The sequence below is a fragment of the Phyllopteryx taeniolatus genome, chromosome 2, assembly GCF_024500385.1.
Source record: "Phyllopteryx taeniolatus isolate TA_2022b chromosome 2, UOR_Ptae_1.2, whole genome shotgun sequence".
NCBI lineage: Eukaryota > Metazoa > Chordata > Actinopteri > Syngnathiformes > Syngnathidae > Phyllopteryx > Phyllopteryx taeniolatus.
The window spans coordinates 14885058-14902520 of NC_084503.1; the positions used below are offsets into that span (position 1 = coordinate 14885058).

The window sequence follows — 17463 nt, forward strand, 5'->3', positions numbered from 1 at the left end:
TTCCTCTTTCTGCGCTTAACTCTTCTTACTTTTATATCTCTGTCAGAGTAACGAGTGCAGCCACTTTTTCCAGTTAAAAAACATCTCCTTCTGTGGTTATCACCCCAAAAACTGCAAGTAAGTCAACCAAACTGTAACTCAAACCCTCCAATTTCTTCTCTCATCTATTCTGTTTGTTTTGTTTGTTTCTTTTTAGAACCACATTGTTGTCAGGATTATTTTACTCTGTTTTTTTCCAACATCATTCCATCCATCCATCCATTTTCTGAGCCGCTACTCCTCACTAGGGTCGCGGGTGTGCTGGAGCCTATCCCAGCTATCATCGGGCAGGAGGCAGGGTACACCCTAAACTGGTTGCCAGCCAATCGCAGGGCACATACAAACAAACAACCATTCACACTCACATTCACACCTACGGGCAATTTAGAGTCTCCAATTCATGCATGTTTTTGGGATGTGCGAGGAACCCGCAGTGCCCGGAGAAAACCCACGCAGGCACGGGGAGAACATGCCACCGTGGCTCCAACATCATTCCTTCCATTTTATTTTAAGGTTTTAGTTAGTTCTTTGTTGTTTGTTAATGAAATAGGATTACATCCCTCCACTGCAATAGCATCCATGACAGGGTTCACTGAGTTGAAATATCTCGGAATGATGACTCTTCTCATTTGTTGCCTCCCTGCAGATATTTTGGTTTCATAACCAAGCACCCGGCAGACAAGAGATTTGCTTGCCATGTGTTTGTGTCTGAGGACTCCACCAAGGCTGTTGCAGAGTCAGTAGGGTAAGTTAATTGTCCGTTGCAGCCAATTGTCACTTATATTGAAGTACTTCTTTTCATGACCTAAATACAAGCATACAGTACAAAATTATTGTTTTTTGTGGCCTAAAACAGACAATACAGTACAAAATCACTGTAAATAAATAGTTTAAAAACTCTTGAAAATGTTTGAAGAGTTAATCCAAGTTAACATCCTCCAGCGGCGGCACTGTGGGCGACTGGTTAGCACATCTGCCTCACAGTTCTGAGGACTCGACTGTGTGGAGTTTGCATGTTCTCCCCGTGCCTGCGTGGGTTTTCTCCGGGCACTCCGGTTTCCTTCCACATCCCAAAAACATACATGGAAGGTTAATTGAAGACTCTAAATTGCCCGTAGGTGTGAACGTGAGTGCGAATGGTTGTTTGTTTCTATGTGCCCTGCGATTGGCTGCCGACCAGTTCAGGGTGTACCCTGCCTTTCGCCCAGAGGTAGCTGGGATAGGCACACCCGCGACCTCCTCCAGCCAGGATTTGAACCCACATCTGCCATTTTCAAGAATGTAGCAATCCAGCACATGCACCAGGGTGCATGTAAATTAGCCCTGTGGCTCACGGCACCAGTCCGTTACTTCGATATCCGTTATACCAGGTTATAATGAAGTTTCACTATAATGTGCTTGTACTTACTTCATATTCCAAACATTTTGTTCAGGAAGATTACATGTTATTGGACTCAGTCATAGACAGTTGGCAAATGTGGCCCTAATGCCTTTGCAGGAAACAGATTGGACAATTGTTCACAACTTAAAACATTTCTGCATAACTGTTTTGATATAAGGTGTCGAATAATATATATATTTTTTTTTTATCTATTTTTTTTTTTTAATTGCCATGTCTTTGTTTTACAGGAAAGCCTTCCATTTCTATTACAAAGAATTTGTGGAGTTTTCGTGCCCCACAGAAGACATCTACTTGGAGTAGTCTAGTCCTGCCTTCAATCACCGCCCTGTACAGTACACCTTATCATAACACGATGTTGCATGAAGGACACACGTAAGAAACTAACAACATATCTGAGGAGCAAGCCGGAAAATAGGTGGACTGTAGTAGTGTTCAAAGGTTGTTTGTGCGGCAAGAGGAGATGGGATGAAGCCAAAAGAGTGTTGGAAATATTATGCAAAATGGCATCGGTGATAATGAGGTGATCACGGGCTGTCCGTGAGGAGCACACATCACTGCAGCCTCTGTGGTGCCAGTCAGCGAAGTAGCAGTCACCTCACAAGGTGGAAACGAAACTGAACTGCCTTGTGCTAGCACTAGTTTAAAAAAATATATTACAAAAAAACGGCAGTGGTATTTACATATGATGTAAAGTTAACAGGGGGAAACTTTTTCCTGCAATATTGAGTATTTAGAGGTGTGTATGAACAAACGAACATCCTTGCATTGACACAACAACAAAAGGAGCAGGCAGAAGACTAAAATTCCTAGGTTTCATGCATGGTGGCTTTCTGTGAACTGAAAAGCACCCTGGGAAATGGAAGAATCTACCAATCCAAATAAGAGTTGACATTGCAGGAAGAAATAATTAGTTGGGGATTGTATGCAAATAACTGTTGAACGTGTGATCTGATCTGACAACTTTGGGTATTCATTTCATAACTATGATAACATTGTATTAATCCTGAAGAGCACTGATGGAACTTGCAGCTGTATTTTTAGAATCCAGACACATTGTGTTTCACTAGTGTGTTACAAAAACTAAAGTTTCGAATCACAAAAGGCTTTTAATGCCAGGGATATTAGAAATAGGCAGTTATGTGGTGTAAGAGGATGTCAGACAAAGGACTTCATGTCTAGACCGAATCAAGACAAAATCTCAGTTAAGGGAGTATGATACAGCAGGTACACAGGAGCAGAGAACTTCACAACTAGTGCCTCTTTTTCATCATTGATCAAGACCTTCATCCATCATGTTCGCAACATTTGAAATAATGCAAAATGATGCTACTGAGTGTGTGAGTGAACGAAGATTGTGATGATGTAGTGTTTTGATTGCTTTTTCCTCCCACTGGTCCTCACATGCTGCATTGGTACAGTCTGTTCTGTACTGCAACATGTGCAGGTTCTGTTGGAGCTACAGAACTGTCCAAGCATGCCTTGTTTCTCAGTTTGTCTTTGTTACCCTGAGAATGGTCTTTGAATGAAGGGAAATCAGAAGAGAAGCCGAACAGAAGAATGAATAGCACAGCAGTTGTTCTGCAGTGGGGACACATAACAGCTTTCTTCATCCGCTATCACTAACATTTATTTGTAACAGATCATTTTATGGGACATATATATATTTAACATAATGTTTCTAAAATACAGGATTCTCATTAAAGGATTTGGCTATCTTAAAGTCCCCCGTTAGTTCCTGAGAATAAACAAAATCTGCTGTTGCTAACCATGTCGTGACCTTTGTACAGTCAGTCGAGCAGCCAGACACAACATGGACTGCAGTGGGCTACACAAAAGGTGTACAGATCTGTCATAAATTTAATATCTGTAATTATAAATATTGTACTAATTGAACATGTAGTGAGTCAAATCTATTTATTTTTGATTTTTTTTTTTAGGTGTTCTTTATTTAAAAAATTTTAAGATGAATTTCCTGTGTCCTGTTATTATTACATCATGAGAAGTTGAAAACATTCATTCAATTGCACGTTTCACTAATAATTCTCAAAACTGGTCAGCACAAATGGTTACAAATGGTGCCTGACTGCTACTGAATAGCAAATATAACTTACCTCCCCCAGACCTGATTAAAAATGACAAATTACTTTACGTTGTGTGCATGTGTGTTGTACACTGAGGGCTCTATTTTCCTTAGTGCATACTTAACCAAAGGGGTTGTCTACGCCAGTGGGCCGAAACACAACCGACTTTATTTAATTCATTAAATCCCTTCAAGTGAGGCGCAGTGAGGGTCATGCATGCATAGAGAGAGCAATCCATGTGTCACTTGGCCGGTGTGGCAAAAGACGACGTGATTAATTAATGGTGATGATGGCGGGCAACTTAAATATATTATATATTGCCAAAAGTATTTGCGCACCTCACAGATGATTTTAAGTGATATCCCATAATAGCCTCAACTCTTGTGAGAAGCTTTCAACAAGGTTTAGAAGTGAGTTCATGGGAATTCCTACCCATTCTTCGCTCTCCTAACTTCTGGGAAAGTTTTCCGCAAGGTTTAGGAGTGTGTGTATGGAAATTTATGACCATTTTTCCAGAAGCGTATTTGTGAGGTCACACACTGATGTTGGAGAAGAAGTCCTGGTTCACTGTCCGCTTGAAATCAACCCAAAGGTGTTCTATCGGGTTGAGGGCAGGACTCTGTGCAGGCCAGTCAAGTTCATCCATACCAAATTCTTTCATTCATGTCTTTATGGAATTTGCTTTGTGCACTGGTGCACAGACATGTTGGAACAGGAAGGGGTGATCCCCAAACTGTTTGACTGTCCAAAGTCTCTTGGTATGGTGAAGCATTCAGAGTTCCTTTCACTGGAGCTCAGGGGCTAATATTTTGGAGATTTCCAACTTTGTAGGAAGAGTTTGGGGATGGCCCCTTCCTGTTCCGACATCAGTGCACAAATCAAGGGTCATAAAGACACAAATGAGAGAGTTTGATGTGGCTGAACTTGACTGGTTAGCACAATCCTGACCTCAACCCTATAGAACACTTTTGGATGAATTAGAGAGGAGACTGAGAGCCAGGCCTTCTCGTCCAATATCAGTGTGTAACCTCACAAATGCCCTTCTGGAAAAATGGTCATAAATTCCCATACACACACTCCTAAATCTTGTGGAAAACTTTCCCAGAAGGAATGTGAACGAATACTTTTGGCAACTCGGTGTACGTCCGTGGACTTAATGAATCTATCCCCACCCATGCACGATCGTTTGTGCATGTGCACCCCTCCCCCATAGCTGTATGCTGGCCAATGGGGTGAAAAATAAAATAAAAATGGGCCAACATTGATGGTGATGATCCGTTCAATGAACTGGTTTCTACAATAATTCATAGGGTGCGATGTCTGCTGTCATATTTATGAATGAAATACATCTGATCCACCCCACATGTCTGCAGAGCTCGTGTATCTGTCTGGTCACTCTGTGAGCAGGCGGTTTAGACCCAGTTTTGGTACTTTGGTGGACCAGTGTAACCCCAGCAGATTTAAAATGGTGTAGGCGTCTACACAGGATCATAGAGGACAAAATCCTCTCCAGTCGAAGCAGGTTATTGCATACCATTTCCAAGCGACGCAAATAGTCTCGCACGGTGACATCATATATGCGAAAGAGGACTCAGCGACCTGTGCATGACTGGAGCATTGAACCTTAGCGGTATACCCTTGCTACATACAGAATGAGCTGGGGAAAAATCGCTGGCGACTTAAATGTGTCCGCGGACCTCAATGATCAACCCCTCCGAAAAAATTGCCATTACTCCAAAATGATGTGTAAAGTCCAGGGGTAAATCAGTCATTCACCACTTACGTCCGAGGACCTTGCGTGTCTTTCTGCTTTCATTTGCACGGATCAGATTCACCAAAATCACATTGGATCCCCGTCCCACAACTTAAGACGTATTAGCATATCTAAGCATGAATCTCAAGATGCGCACGTTGCACAGTCAATGAATAGTCCAATATGTTTGATGCTCAATTATAGGAGAGGAAGCTCTCAATGTGTGTCTCAGGAGCAAGGCCCTGGCCTCTGATAATGTGTCTGCAACCTTGTTGTTACAGTGACAGTCTTAAGAATTGCTGAGATTTTATTTGTACAACACAGGTAGCAATAGTGAAACAGTTAGAATAAGTTTAAAATGGGGAATTCTGTCTAAGGAGCATCTGCAAGGCTGACAAGGAGTTTCCTTCAATAATCATTCTCCAGGTTTGGGTAGAAAGGATTTTCGTCATGTGGGTCAGGCAGCGGTTTCTCACCATAATCTGTAATAAAAAGATTATAGTACATTTTTCTGCTTAGCAGTGAAAATCCAAATACAAAGGAACATTTTAAAGAGCTGTGTGTATGATAAGGGATAAGCTCCCAGTAACCACTGTTAAGCAACTTTATTGAATTGAGAAGCAAGAGGCTGCCTCACCATCAGTATGTCTATCATATGGCTGAAGGTTGCTGGAGTAATGAAACTCAATTTTTGCTTCATGGTTGTTAGTTCTGGGGGGGGGGGGGGGGGGGGGGGGGGGGTAGGACAAAAAAAAAATACATGACCCTAGTTGCATAAATAGCAAGAGATGTTTCTATTATTGCAGGTTCCACAATACAACAACCAAAAAAAACAAAGGCAGAATTTTAAGATGCTGCTTGGATTAAGTTAGATTGGTCATTGTCAGACACTGCAACATGGGCCATGCTAAACATTCTAACAAAGTATTTTCACTTTTTAACAGTGATGTTAAGATTTATAATATTACCTTCTCAGTACAGGACTTGACATACTTTCACTGAGCAGAAGTGTGAGGATTAGGAGATGTAACATTTCTGTACACCGTGCTTAAATGAAGTATGGTGCCACAAAAACTTTCTCAAACATCTGGTCTTGGCACAGTACCACAGACTATAAACACGTCATAGAGCTGTGGAGTAAGCAATAGTGGTGATGCTGAATGATGCAACTTCACAGCTCAACAGTGATGCAAAGTGGTGATGTTGAATGATGCAACTTCACAGCTCAACGGTGATGCAAAAAAACAACTTTCTAAGTTGCCAGAAAAAAACATTGGTAGTTACCAAATTGTTTTATGACAATGTAATGCTTAATTCACCAGTATGTGTAGAAGCTCTTTAACCAAAATGATATTTTTAACACTGAAATTCTATAATATGCTTCTTGTTATTCATTCATTTCATTTAGTGTTTTACAAAAAAAAATTTAATGTGTTAAGCTCTTCATTTTTTTTTCTTGATTAAAATGACAAATGATATATAATTTACTTGCATTTCTGAACATAAACATTTATTGTATTGGTTAAATGTTTGTTTAATTGCTGACCAGGTAAGCCAGCTCCAATTTGTGGGTGAAAAGGTGAATTCAATTGAAGATTCCTCATTCCTGCTGAACATAAACAAATTAAAGAATTAAAGGGATCGCTGAAATGAAAGTGCATTAAAGTATTTCATAGTGCTTGATGGCCTTTAAGACAGGCAGTCCAATACATTTGTTAGCGCTGTACATAAGATGCATTATATTATTACGCACTACTTGTTTTGCTTGTCATGTTGCAGAATATGTGTAACAGGCAAAGGGTAAATCTGAGCCCTCAATAACTCATCATATGTTTAGCTTTTATGAAGAAGTCCATTGCTTTTGACCCTATGAAGCCAACATGCTTTTTTTTTTTCCTGGTGAAGCTGAAGTCTATGCTTCTTTTGTTTGCTTTTTTGCTCATCAACATTTCAGGCCTGATTTATTAAGATACCAAATAGCAGGTGCTAAATTACGTACTCACGCCGACATATTGCCCATGCTGTTTGTGGGCGTGTTGCAAGTGATCCACTGAGATTGCAATCTTTTACGAAGATTCCACATAGCTGGTGCTAAATTGCCTGTCCATTCACTCAAACAGGTTGGGCTGGTGACAACAGGTGTATAAGTGGGTCAGAGGGTTTTGTGCCTGAGGTAGCTCTTATTTGTTTGCACCTTGGACAATTAGAGCCCCACAGGGTAAAAATTAAGTTAACGTGACGGAATTAGAAGTTTTAGTGGAAGAGGCAAACAAAATAATAAATCTGTCGCTCCAATAATTTGGGGTAAACCAAGAACTGCATAAAAGCAATGTTTTGTTTCACTTAACTCTTACCAAGTGTGTGGCAATTGGATGCATGTGCCCATCCTGCACAACATTGTGTTTCAAACTTGGGACAGCAGATTAAAAAAAACTGCTCAGGAAGCGTCCAGAACCAGTTGTCACATTGCACTGAAATGACCCAGACCAGAAGAAATGCAGTGGTTTTCTCACAGTTGATATGCAGAGGTGGGTAGTAAGGTGCTACATTTGAGTCTTGTTACATTTATTTAAAAGCCCCATGCCATCAAAATTTTTTTAAATGATTTCTTTTATATAATCTTTGATCGTTTGATGTCCTTTTATCAGGTTTGCAAGATAATTTGGGTTAAAGATGGCAAGGATGCCCTTTTTCAAGCTACTGTACGTGGCAGTTGAAACAGCCGAGTTTTTCATTAAAATTTGGCATATAAATAAGCTTTGCTCTGATAGGATCCCTGATCTTGTGGGCGTGAATGACAATTGGCGACTCACAACTCTAGAGGAGGGGACATGGGTAAAAATAAGATAATAAATTTTAACAAGATGGTACTCCGCTCCCATTCAATCACTTCAATGAAACCAGCATACAGCTCGACAATGACCGTAAGCTTCGATATTTAATCCACAGTTGCATTATTATTATTTATTCTTATTGTTATTATGAAATGTCATTTATTTCAGGCAATGCCATTTCACAAGGAAGACTATAATAGACATTAGCAATTATGTAACTTGTTCAATATCCATACCAACAAAGAAGACAAAAAAAAAAAAAGAGTGTATACAGTGGGTATGGAAAGTATTCAGACCCCCTTAAATGTTTCCCTCTTTTTTATATTGCAGCCATTTGCTAAAATCATTTACGGTCTTCCATCCATCCTCACGAGGGTCGCGGGAGCACTGGAGCCTATCCCAGCTATCATCGGGCAGGAGGCGGGTTACACCCTGAACTGGTTGCCAGCCAATCGCAGGCCACACAAACAAACAACCATTCACACTCAGATTCACACCTACAGGCAATTTAGAGTCTTTAATTAACCAGCACCCCATATTGACAGGAAAAAAAACGGAATTGTTGCAGATTCATTAAAAAAGAAAAACTAAAATATCACACAGCTTTAAGTATTCAGACCCTTTGCTCAGTGTTTAGTCAAAGCACCCTTTTGAGCTAATACAGCCATGAGTCTTTTTGGGAATGATGCAACAAGTTTTTCACACCTGGATTTGGGGATCTGCCATTTCTCCTTGCTGACCCTCTCCAGTTCTGTCAGGTTTGATGGTGAACGTTGGTGGACGGCCATTTTCAGGTCTTTCCAGAGATGCTCAATTGGGTTTAAGTCAGGGCTCTGGCTGGGCCATTCAAAAACAGTCACGGAGTTGTTCTGAAGCCACTCCTTTGGTATTTTAGCTGTGTGCTTAGGGTCATTGTCATTTTTAAGGTGACCCTTCGGCCCAGTCTGAGGTTCTGAGCACTCTAGAGAAGGTTTTCGTCCAAGATATCCCTGTACTTGGCCGCATTCATCTTTCCTTCGATTGCAACCGGTCCCCTTGTCCCTGCAGCTGAAAAACACACCCACAGCATGATGCTGCCACCATCATGCTTCACTGTTGGGACTGTATTGGACAGGTGATGAGCAGTGCCTGGTTTTGTCCACACATGCCACTTAGAAATAAGGCCAAAAAGTCCTATCTTGGACTCATCAGACCAGAGAATCTTATTTCTCACCATCTTGGGAGTCTTTCAGGTTTTTTTTTAGCAAACTCTATGCGGGCTTTCATGTGTGTTGCACTGAGGAGAGGCTTCCGTCGGGCCACTCTGCCATAAAGCCCCAACTGGTGGAGGGCTGCAGTGATGGTTGACTTTCTTGAACTTTCTCTGGAGCTCAGCCACAGTGATCTTTGGGTTCTTCTTTACCTCTCTCACCAAGGCTCTTCTCCCCCGATTGCTCAATTTTGTCTCTGAGCTCTTCAGACAGTTCCTTTGACCTCATGATTCTCATTTGCTCTGACATATGCACTGTGAGCTGTAAGGTCTTATATAGACAGGTGTGTGGCTTTCCTAATCAAGTCCAATCACTATAATCAAACACAGCTGGACTCCAATGAAGGTGTAGAACCATTTTAAGGATGATCAGAAGAAATGGACAGCACCCTAGTGAGGCTAAGCGCTATGGAGGAAAATGGATGGATGGATATTAGTTTTGTCAGATTCAAGTTACTGTATTTCTGTGACCACTGTGGGCTTTTCTTACATTAACAAGAGTGACAGGTTGTGTACATTAAGAGAGGGCTATCAACTATTCTGTCCATAAATCGTTATTTGCCATCTCACCTCGCATTTGAACACATTGGAAAACATTTCCAGAACCGACTGACCTCCATAGTTTAGTATAGGCACGCCAGTTAAAAGGGGCGTGTCCTATCAACCTATTTATATCTGTGGTTGCCACTTCCTGAGTGACTCACCAGTGCCACAAAACCATCCTTGGCTGACAAGTGTCCTTCTCCATTGGAAGCACTACTGATTATATTGGAGGGAGCATTTCTATTATTTTCCAAAATCATAGGCAACTATGAGTGTGGGCGCACTTTACAAAGTGTACAAATGCCTTTCAAAGGCATCTCCTTCGCACTAGGTGCTTGACGCTAGCTGGAGAAGGGTTTGTCAAATTGTCAGGAACACTTGTATTTGTAAATGTGGTGGTGGTTATAGATGGAAGCCACATGGGCATTAAACCACCCAAAAATTCACCAGATGGATTAGGCTATCATAAATACAAGGGTTTCTACTACAGGCAATATATTATGCAAATGGAATTTTTGGCAGGGACACCAGTTGTGAAGAAGAGCCCATTCTATAGCGCTCACCGTTTCCCTCCACTTGGCTACATTCTCCTCGGTCACATGTGTAAAACTCAAGGCCCGGGGGCCAGATCCGGCCCGCCACTTGATTTTATGTTGCCCACGAAGGCAAATCTTCCATGTTTCTTGTTAAAATCTGCACCGGAATTTCATCCATCCATCCATCCATTTTCTGAGCCGCTTCTCCTCACTAGGGTCACGGGCGTGCTGGAGCCTATCCCAGCTGTCATCGGGCAGGAGGCGGGGTACACCCTGAACTGGTTGCCAGCCAATCGCACGGCACATAGGAACAAACAACCATTCGCACTCACAGTCATGCCTACGGGCAATTTAGAGTCTCCAATTCATGCATGTTTTTGGGATGTGGGAGGAAACCGGAGTCCCCGGAGAAAACCCACGCAGGCACAGGGAGAACATGCAAACTCCACACAGGCGGGGCCGGGGATTGAACCCAGGTCCTCAGAACTGTGAGGCTGACGCTCTAACCAGTCGTCCACCGTGCCGCCACCGGAATTTCAAGTAGTCATATATCATAAATGATAACGTTGAGATACTGCAAGCATTTTTGTGTTACCAAACATGAACAATAGTTGAAAAACCCATTAGCCTTGATTTCTGATTCCAAAACTAGTTCATAAATTTCATATGTAAATATGATGAGGCGATTAAAGATTTTGATGGTTTCACAGTCATAACGGTCCTCTGAGGGAAACCGTAACTACAAAATGGCCCCCGACAAACATGAGTATGCCACCCCTGTCCTAGATGATGGTGGATACTCTGTGGCTGACCACACCATATAAGCAACCTGTTTACGGAAAAGTCCAGCAACAGTTCAACTACTACCATTCCATAGCATGGAAGTGTAATTAACAGTGTTTGGGATGATAAAGACAAAATAGGTCAACGCTTTCCGAACACTCAAAAGTGAAGCCCACCTTTGCGCCTCAGCCTGTGCCTTCCTGCACAGTGTGGGAATTGATAATAGGGACGTGGTGGTTCCTGATGAGGATATTGCAGGAGATGACCTTGACCCCCAGCCTCCATGTGAACAAGTTGCACGCAATGAAGCATAAGGCAACCCTACAAGGGACAGACTGGCTGTAGTAATTTTTGACAGCGTCCACACTGGATAAGGCAAAATTCTCATGTGTTTATATTTTATTTGCTGCCAGCTTTCATTGACTTGTACATTTTAAGATCAAACAGTGTAGTGTATTTTTTTTCTCCCAAAATTGAAGAAAATGGGTCAATTGTCCGAAAAACTTCCTTTTGTGTGAAAACAAAGTTGACTGGTATTTTGAAATTGTTTATACTAAATGGCTACTACCACAAGATAAGTTGCATTCATTTCTACATAATTTGTATCCAATTTGTATCAGGAATACCTCTTTGTAGAAGCAACACATTTTGTCAAACTGTAACATTTCACAGGTCAATCAGTAGCATACAATAACAACCAGCACAAATATACAAATATGTATCCAATATACATAATAACATTTAAAAAATGTTATTATACAATAGTTACATTTTGTCCACCATTTTCTCAAAAAGCTGCAAAAATCTTTCTAACTTTGCCTCGGTCTCTTGATGACGTTTCTTATTTTCTGATTTTGCAAGGAGGAACCCAATAACCACAGTTTGTTTTCCGCTTCCTTTTGGTCAAGGCCTTGTGCCCCTAGATCCTTATTATTTAAGTCGGGAAACCAACCGTATATCAATTAATAACATTACCGGTAATTAATTATACATAATATTTAGAATATCACATTCTGGCTATAATAGACTAAATTAGTTTAAGAAAAAAATCTCCTTAGTAATTCAAATGTACACTTTGATAGTCCCGAAGACGCAAGGTATCCTTTTGATGACAACATTAATTCAAAATTAAAGTATGTCAGTATGATGTTCCTACCTCAACAATCAAAGAGCGGTACTGTTGTTAGAAAGTCAAAGTTTCTCCAAGTCTTCGCAGTTTATCAAGGTTTTGCAGCTCTTCTCACCCACATACTTGTGTTTGTTAGACACTTTAAGAGAAGTTGGAAGCACACTAAAAGAGATTTTCATCTTTTCCATGTCAGGGGTTGCCATAGAGAATGACTTGTTTGGCCCTTCTTGATGCAACCCACCTATTTTTATCCAGGCTTGGGAATTTCTACACTAACTGGGAATCTAACCTGTGCTATCCGAATGCAAAGCAGCAGCATGTACCACTACATGACCAGCGCAGAAGTTCAAAGCACAATTCACCAGAACTAATTATTGTCTTTTTCAAGTTAATCTTTTAATAAATTGATGATCAATGTCCATGGTGTGTTGTCATGTGCCAAAATAAAGCAGCTCGACCTCCAAATGTTGTGTTGCAGACTGAGCAAGAATAAGATTTTTCTCCAGTGTGCGTCCTTGTGTGTGTTCTCAAATGTGAGTTTTGAGAGAATGTTTTACCACAAACTGAGCATGTAAAAGGCTTTTCCCCAGTGTGTGTTCTTGTGTGTGCTTTTAAAGATCCTTTCACAAGGAATCCTTTCCCACACAGCAAACAAGTAAAAGGTTTCTCCCCAGTGTGTCTTCTCATGTGTCGAATCAGTACAGAATGATCACTAAATTTTGTGCTGCAGACTGAGCAGGAAAATGGTTTCTCTCCAGTGTGTGTTCTTGTGTGTGTTGTCAAATTTCCCTTGTGAGCAAATGTTTTACCACAAACTGAGCAGACGTACGGTTTCTCTCCTGTGTGACTTCTCATGTGTCTTTTCAGATTACTATTGTCGTAAAACGTTTTGTCACACTGAGAGCATTTTAAGTGCTTGTTGTCTGTGAGACATTTCGTAGCATCTTTAGTGTGTTCATCATCAGTGTCATGAGAGTGTGACGTTGTGTCGTCACTATCGGAGAGCGGCGCTAAGAGGCTGTCGACTTGGGATCCACCATGGTGGTCTTCAACTCCTTTTGTTGTCATGTGTTGACGTGAGCTGCTGGTCGGAGGCGCCGGCCTAATGTTCTGCTCACTCTGACTTTTGTCTGCAGCATCTTCCCTCTTCACAATGACACGAATCACTGGCAACTCTGGTCCGTTAAGTTGCTCTCCCTCCTCTTCCTCTTTAACGTGGGGGGATTCTGGCTCCTCCTGCTCCACCCTGGAGCTCCACTCCTGCTGCTCAGGACGAACATCTTCTTCACTGACGTCTGCAGGAAACAAGAAGACAAATACACATCGTTTGGAAAAGTCAAGCTTTGCTGTGTGTTATTGCAGTATACCCCCGCCGCTTTTTTTCTGTGGAACCCATCCCCAGGCATTTGCTGTAAACATAACATGTCCACATTTTTAAAGCTTTTTCTATAATACGCACGCCAAATCCATGGAAGGAGAACGAATTCTTGTTGAATGTATGACATTTTTTGATTGTACAATAAAGATTTAAAATAAATATTTTTAAAAATATTTCTGGTGGCGGCTTTTGAGTACTCAATAGGAATGCTTACTCTGATGTCATGTGATGTGATATGCTACTTGACATTTAAAAAATAATGAAAAAATAATTAAGCTACTGCGCAAGAGTAAGAATTCAACAAACCTTCTCTGTGTGGGTCATCTTGAGACTTGAAAACAGCGTCCAGTAGTTGACGTTGTCGCTCGTTTTCCTCTTTCGTCCGACAAAGTTCCTCCTCGTACTCCGCTAAGGTTCTTTCAAACGCTCCGAATATTTCTTCGACAGCAGCACTTAGTCGGTCGTTCACCAACGCCCTCAGCATTCGTACCTTACACATTTCACACGCTAATCTCAGCACTTGATCTCTGCAGAGCAATGGACGCTCTGATCACATCCGCGCGTCTTTGCTGGCAGCTAGCACGCTAAGCTAGCACGCTAAGCTAGCTTGAGCGTCACACTCCGACGAGTTTCTCCGGGAACGAATAAAAACTTATGTCTGCTACGACCAAAGTTTGTACAGAGTACGACACAAACTCGGCGGCTGAGCAGTCTTCCTGTCAAGTTTTGTCGTTACGCCTTGCTTAAAATGGCTGCGCTAAATGGCGACGCATGCGCAGCATGTTTTCTTCTTGAGCATTTTGTCTTCCGTTGCGTTGCATGACCGCCATCTTTTGGTTTCACTCTTCTCCATTCATTTCCCATCTACACTACAAGTCCTATGAAAGTATTGAGATAGCGAATTCCACTTCCCTTTATTCCACTCGAGTATGTTCTTTATAATATTGGTTCTTTCTTTATTTTTTCTGCCCTCGTTCCTTCTATCATTTACTTCCTTTTCTTGGTAAAGTTACATTTTACCATGATGTTCCACTGTTTCTTTTTCTTGGCACCTGTCACACAACCCTGTCGGACGTTTTCCTAAAAAAGTGAACTGTTCAGCTCTCTCTTACACAAACAGGCTTTTATGGTTTCTATTGCATCTTGTAATTTAAATATTAATTTTGTTTTATTTATTAAGGACCCTGTACAGAAAACAAACTAAAGAGTGGAGATGCTCAATGCCGATTATAGCTTTGTAGCTAATTTCTATTTGTAATCCCTGTGTCAGGTATAACAGAAAATTAAGAGTAGGACAGTACTGCAAACTATATATGCATACTGTATATACACAAATTCCATTCTAGACACCTATATAGTAACAAAGTGCATTATTCAAACGGTATACACACCTATACCCACATGAATTACATTGTTCACACCGATACAGTAACATAGGTGTATTACTCACATAGTAAATGCAAATATACCTACATAAATTGCAATCCACACGCATAATACTCACATCAAGTGCAGCTCTTCGGGCAACGTGGCCAGCCCATTTCCATTTAAGGCTTTTTATTTTTTTAATGACGTCGGTAACTAGCGTCTACTGTCTTATCCAACTGCATCTTTTCTTGTCGCGAATGCTTATTTTCAACATTTGGTGTTCCATGTTCCTTTGGGTTACACAGAGCCTTTGTATAACTTTGGCATTTGTAGTCCGAGTTTCACTACCGTGAGCGAGGACTGGTAAGATACATTGATCGAAAACTTTTCTTTTCAAGCTAATGGGAAGATTGTTCTTGAATATAACAATAAGCCTTCCATAAGCCTGCCAGGCAAGATTTATGCGGCGTTCAACTTCAGTGCTTGTATTTCCATTCGTTGTTACAAGTTGGCCAAAATAGATGCAGTTGTCAATGGCGTCGAGGACATAGTCATGCATTTTGATATCTTTTTGTGGACAGTAACGGTTGAACCTTGACCTTCGTTTTGCTTTTGTTCATTTTCAGACCTGAGCGACGGCTTTCTAACTCTCATTCCTGAATACGACGCTGTAGTTGTTCAGCATCGTAGGAGAATGAAATGATGTCGTCTGTCAAACGCAGATGGCTCAAATAAGCGCCGTTAATTTTTAGTCCTTAATTTTCCCAATTGAGCTTTTTAAATATTTGTTCAAGGCAAGCTGTAAATAGCTTTGGAAACAGTGTCACCTTCCCTGACCCCTTTTCCTAGACTTATTCGCACTCTTTCAACATCAATTCGTATTGAACCTGAAGAATCGTTGTATATTGATTGTAGAATGTTGATATAGGTCGGCTCCATCCCTTGATTTACTAGCGCCTGCAGTATCAAAGTGGTGGTGAATGAGTCAAACGCTTTTTCATAGTCGATGAAGGCTACACACAGAGGCATTTTGTACACGTTGTGTCGTTCGATTATTTATTGAACAGTCTGTATGTGGTGCATAGTACGAAAACCCGCTTGCTCTATCGGCTGTGATTCACTGAGTTTGATTCCAATTCGTATGTCCAATAACTTTGCAAAGACTTTATAAATCGTTGAGAGCAGGCTTATTGGGCGATTATTTCTTAGGTCCATTTTATCGCCTGATTTATGTAGCAAAATGATTTCTGCGTCTTTCCGTGTCGCCGGTACTTCTTGCAAGTCCAAGCAGCGTTTAAATAGTTTTATAAGGATCTTATTAAGTTCGTTCCCTCCCGCTTTAAGCATTTCACCAGAAATTTCATCAAAACCACAAGCTTTTCCGGCCTTAAGTGAACTAATAGCATTGTCAACCTTTTCATTCAGCAAACATGGAACTGGGTCTGCTTCTAGCTTTCCAGTAATCATTCGGTGAGGGTCACTGTGTGTATATATATATATATATATATACACACACACACGTGTAAAATAAAAAATTAAATTGTATAATTGTATACATATATGCAGTATACTTACATAAAGTGCATTTGTCACAATGTATATGGAAATATTTCATTCAACTTCCATTCTTGGTGGCACATCCGTGAAAGTTCATCTGAACATCCATCCATCCATCCATCCATTTTCTTTCCCCACTTATCCTCACTAGGGTGGTGGGCGTGCTGGAGTCTATCCCAGTTATCTTCGGGCGAGAGGCGGGGTACACCCCGAACTGGTCGCCAGCCAATCGCAGGGCACATATAAACAAACAACCATTCGCACTCACATTCACACCTACGGGCAATTGAGAGTCTTCAATCAATCTACCATGCCATGCATTGTTTAGGGATGTGGGAGGAAACCGGAGTGCCCGGAGAAAACCTACCCAGGCACGGGAAGAACATGCAAACTCCACACAGGCGGGGCCAGGATTTGAACCCCCGTCCTCAGAACTGTGAGGTAGACGTGCTAACCAGTCGACCACCGTGCCAGCTCATCTTAACATTCACAGAATATTAGTTGTGTCTTGAATCCTGATCTCCCAAACCAGGTCAGGAAGACCCACCGATGCACTGAACATGGAAACTCCACATACTGTCGGGGCCAAAATTTAAATCTCAAACCTCCAACTGATTGTGAAGCAGATGGACTAACCACATGCTCCAACAGTGTCAGATAAAAATTGCTAAAAACAAAAAATCTAAAAATAAACAAAAGTTAATATTCTTTCAATGCTGACAGGTTGCAAATGATCAACTGTCCAGTACTGCTTCACAGCCCAGGGTTGTGGACACAGTTTACTGTATCTGTCACTTGCATGTTCAGCCCC

At 41.3% G+C, this 17463-nt stretch overlaps 2 protein-coding genes across 2 annotated transcripts in view; one reads left to right on the plus strand and one right to left on the minus strand.

The window, feature by feature from the left end:
• The window catches only part of LOC133472066 (C-Jun-amino-terminal kinase-interacting protein 1-like), a 46796-nt gene extending 43387 nt beyond the window's left edge, over positions 1-3409 (plus strand). The window contains exons 10-12 of the mRNA XM_061762400.1: positions 47-117; positions 686-784; positions 1669-3409. Of these exons, the coding sequence (XP_061618384.1) occupies positions 47-117; positions 686-784; positions 1669-1741 (243 nt within the window). The 3' untranslated portion in view covers positions 1742-3409. The remainder of the gene's footprint in view (positions 1-46; positions 118-685; positions 785-1668) is intronic.
• An 8192-nt stretch (positions 3410-11601) lies between these two features.
• Positions 11602-14505, minus strand: LOC133472125 (zinc finger protein 37-like). The gene is made up of 2 exons (XM_061762522.1): positions 14034-14505; positions 11602-13644 (listed from the first exon to the last, which is right to left on the minus strand). The coding sequence occupies exons 1-2, from the start codon at positions 14224-14226 to the stop codon at positions 12761-12763; spliced, it is 1077 nt and encodes a 358-aa protein (XP_061618506.1). The 5' UTR covers positions 14227-14505; the 3' UTR covers positions 11602-12760.
• Between the last annotated feature and the right edge of the window lie 2958 nt (positions 14506-17463).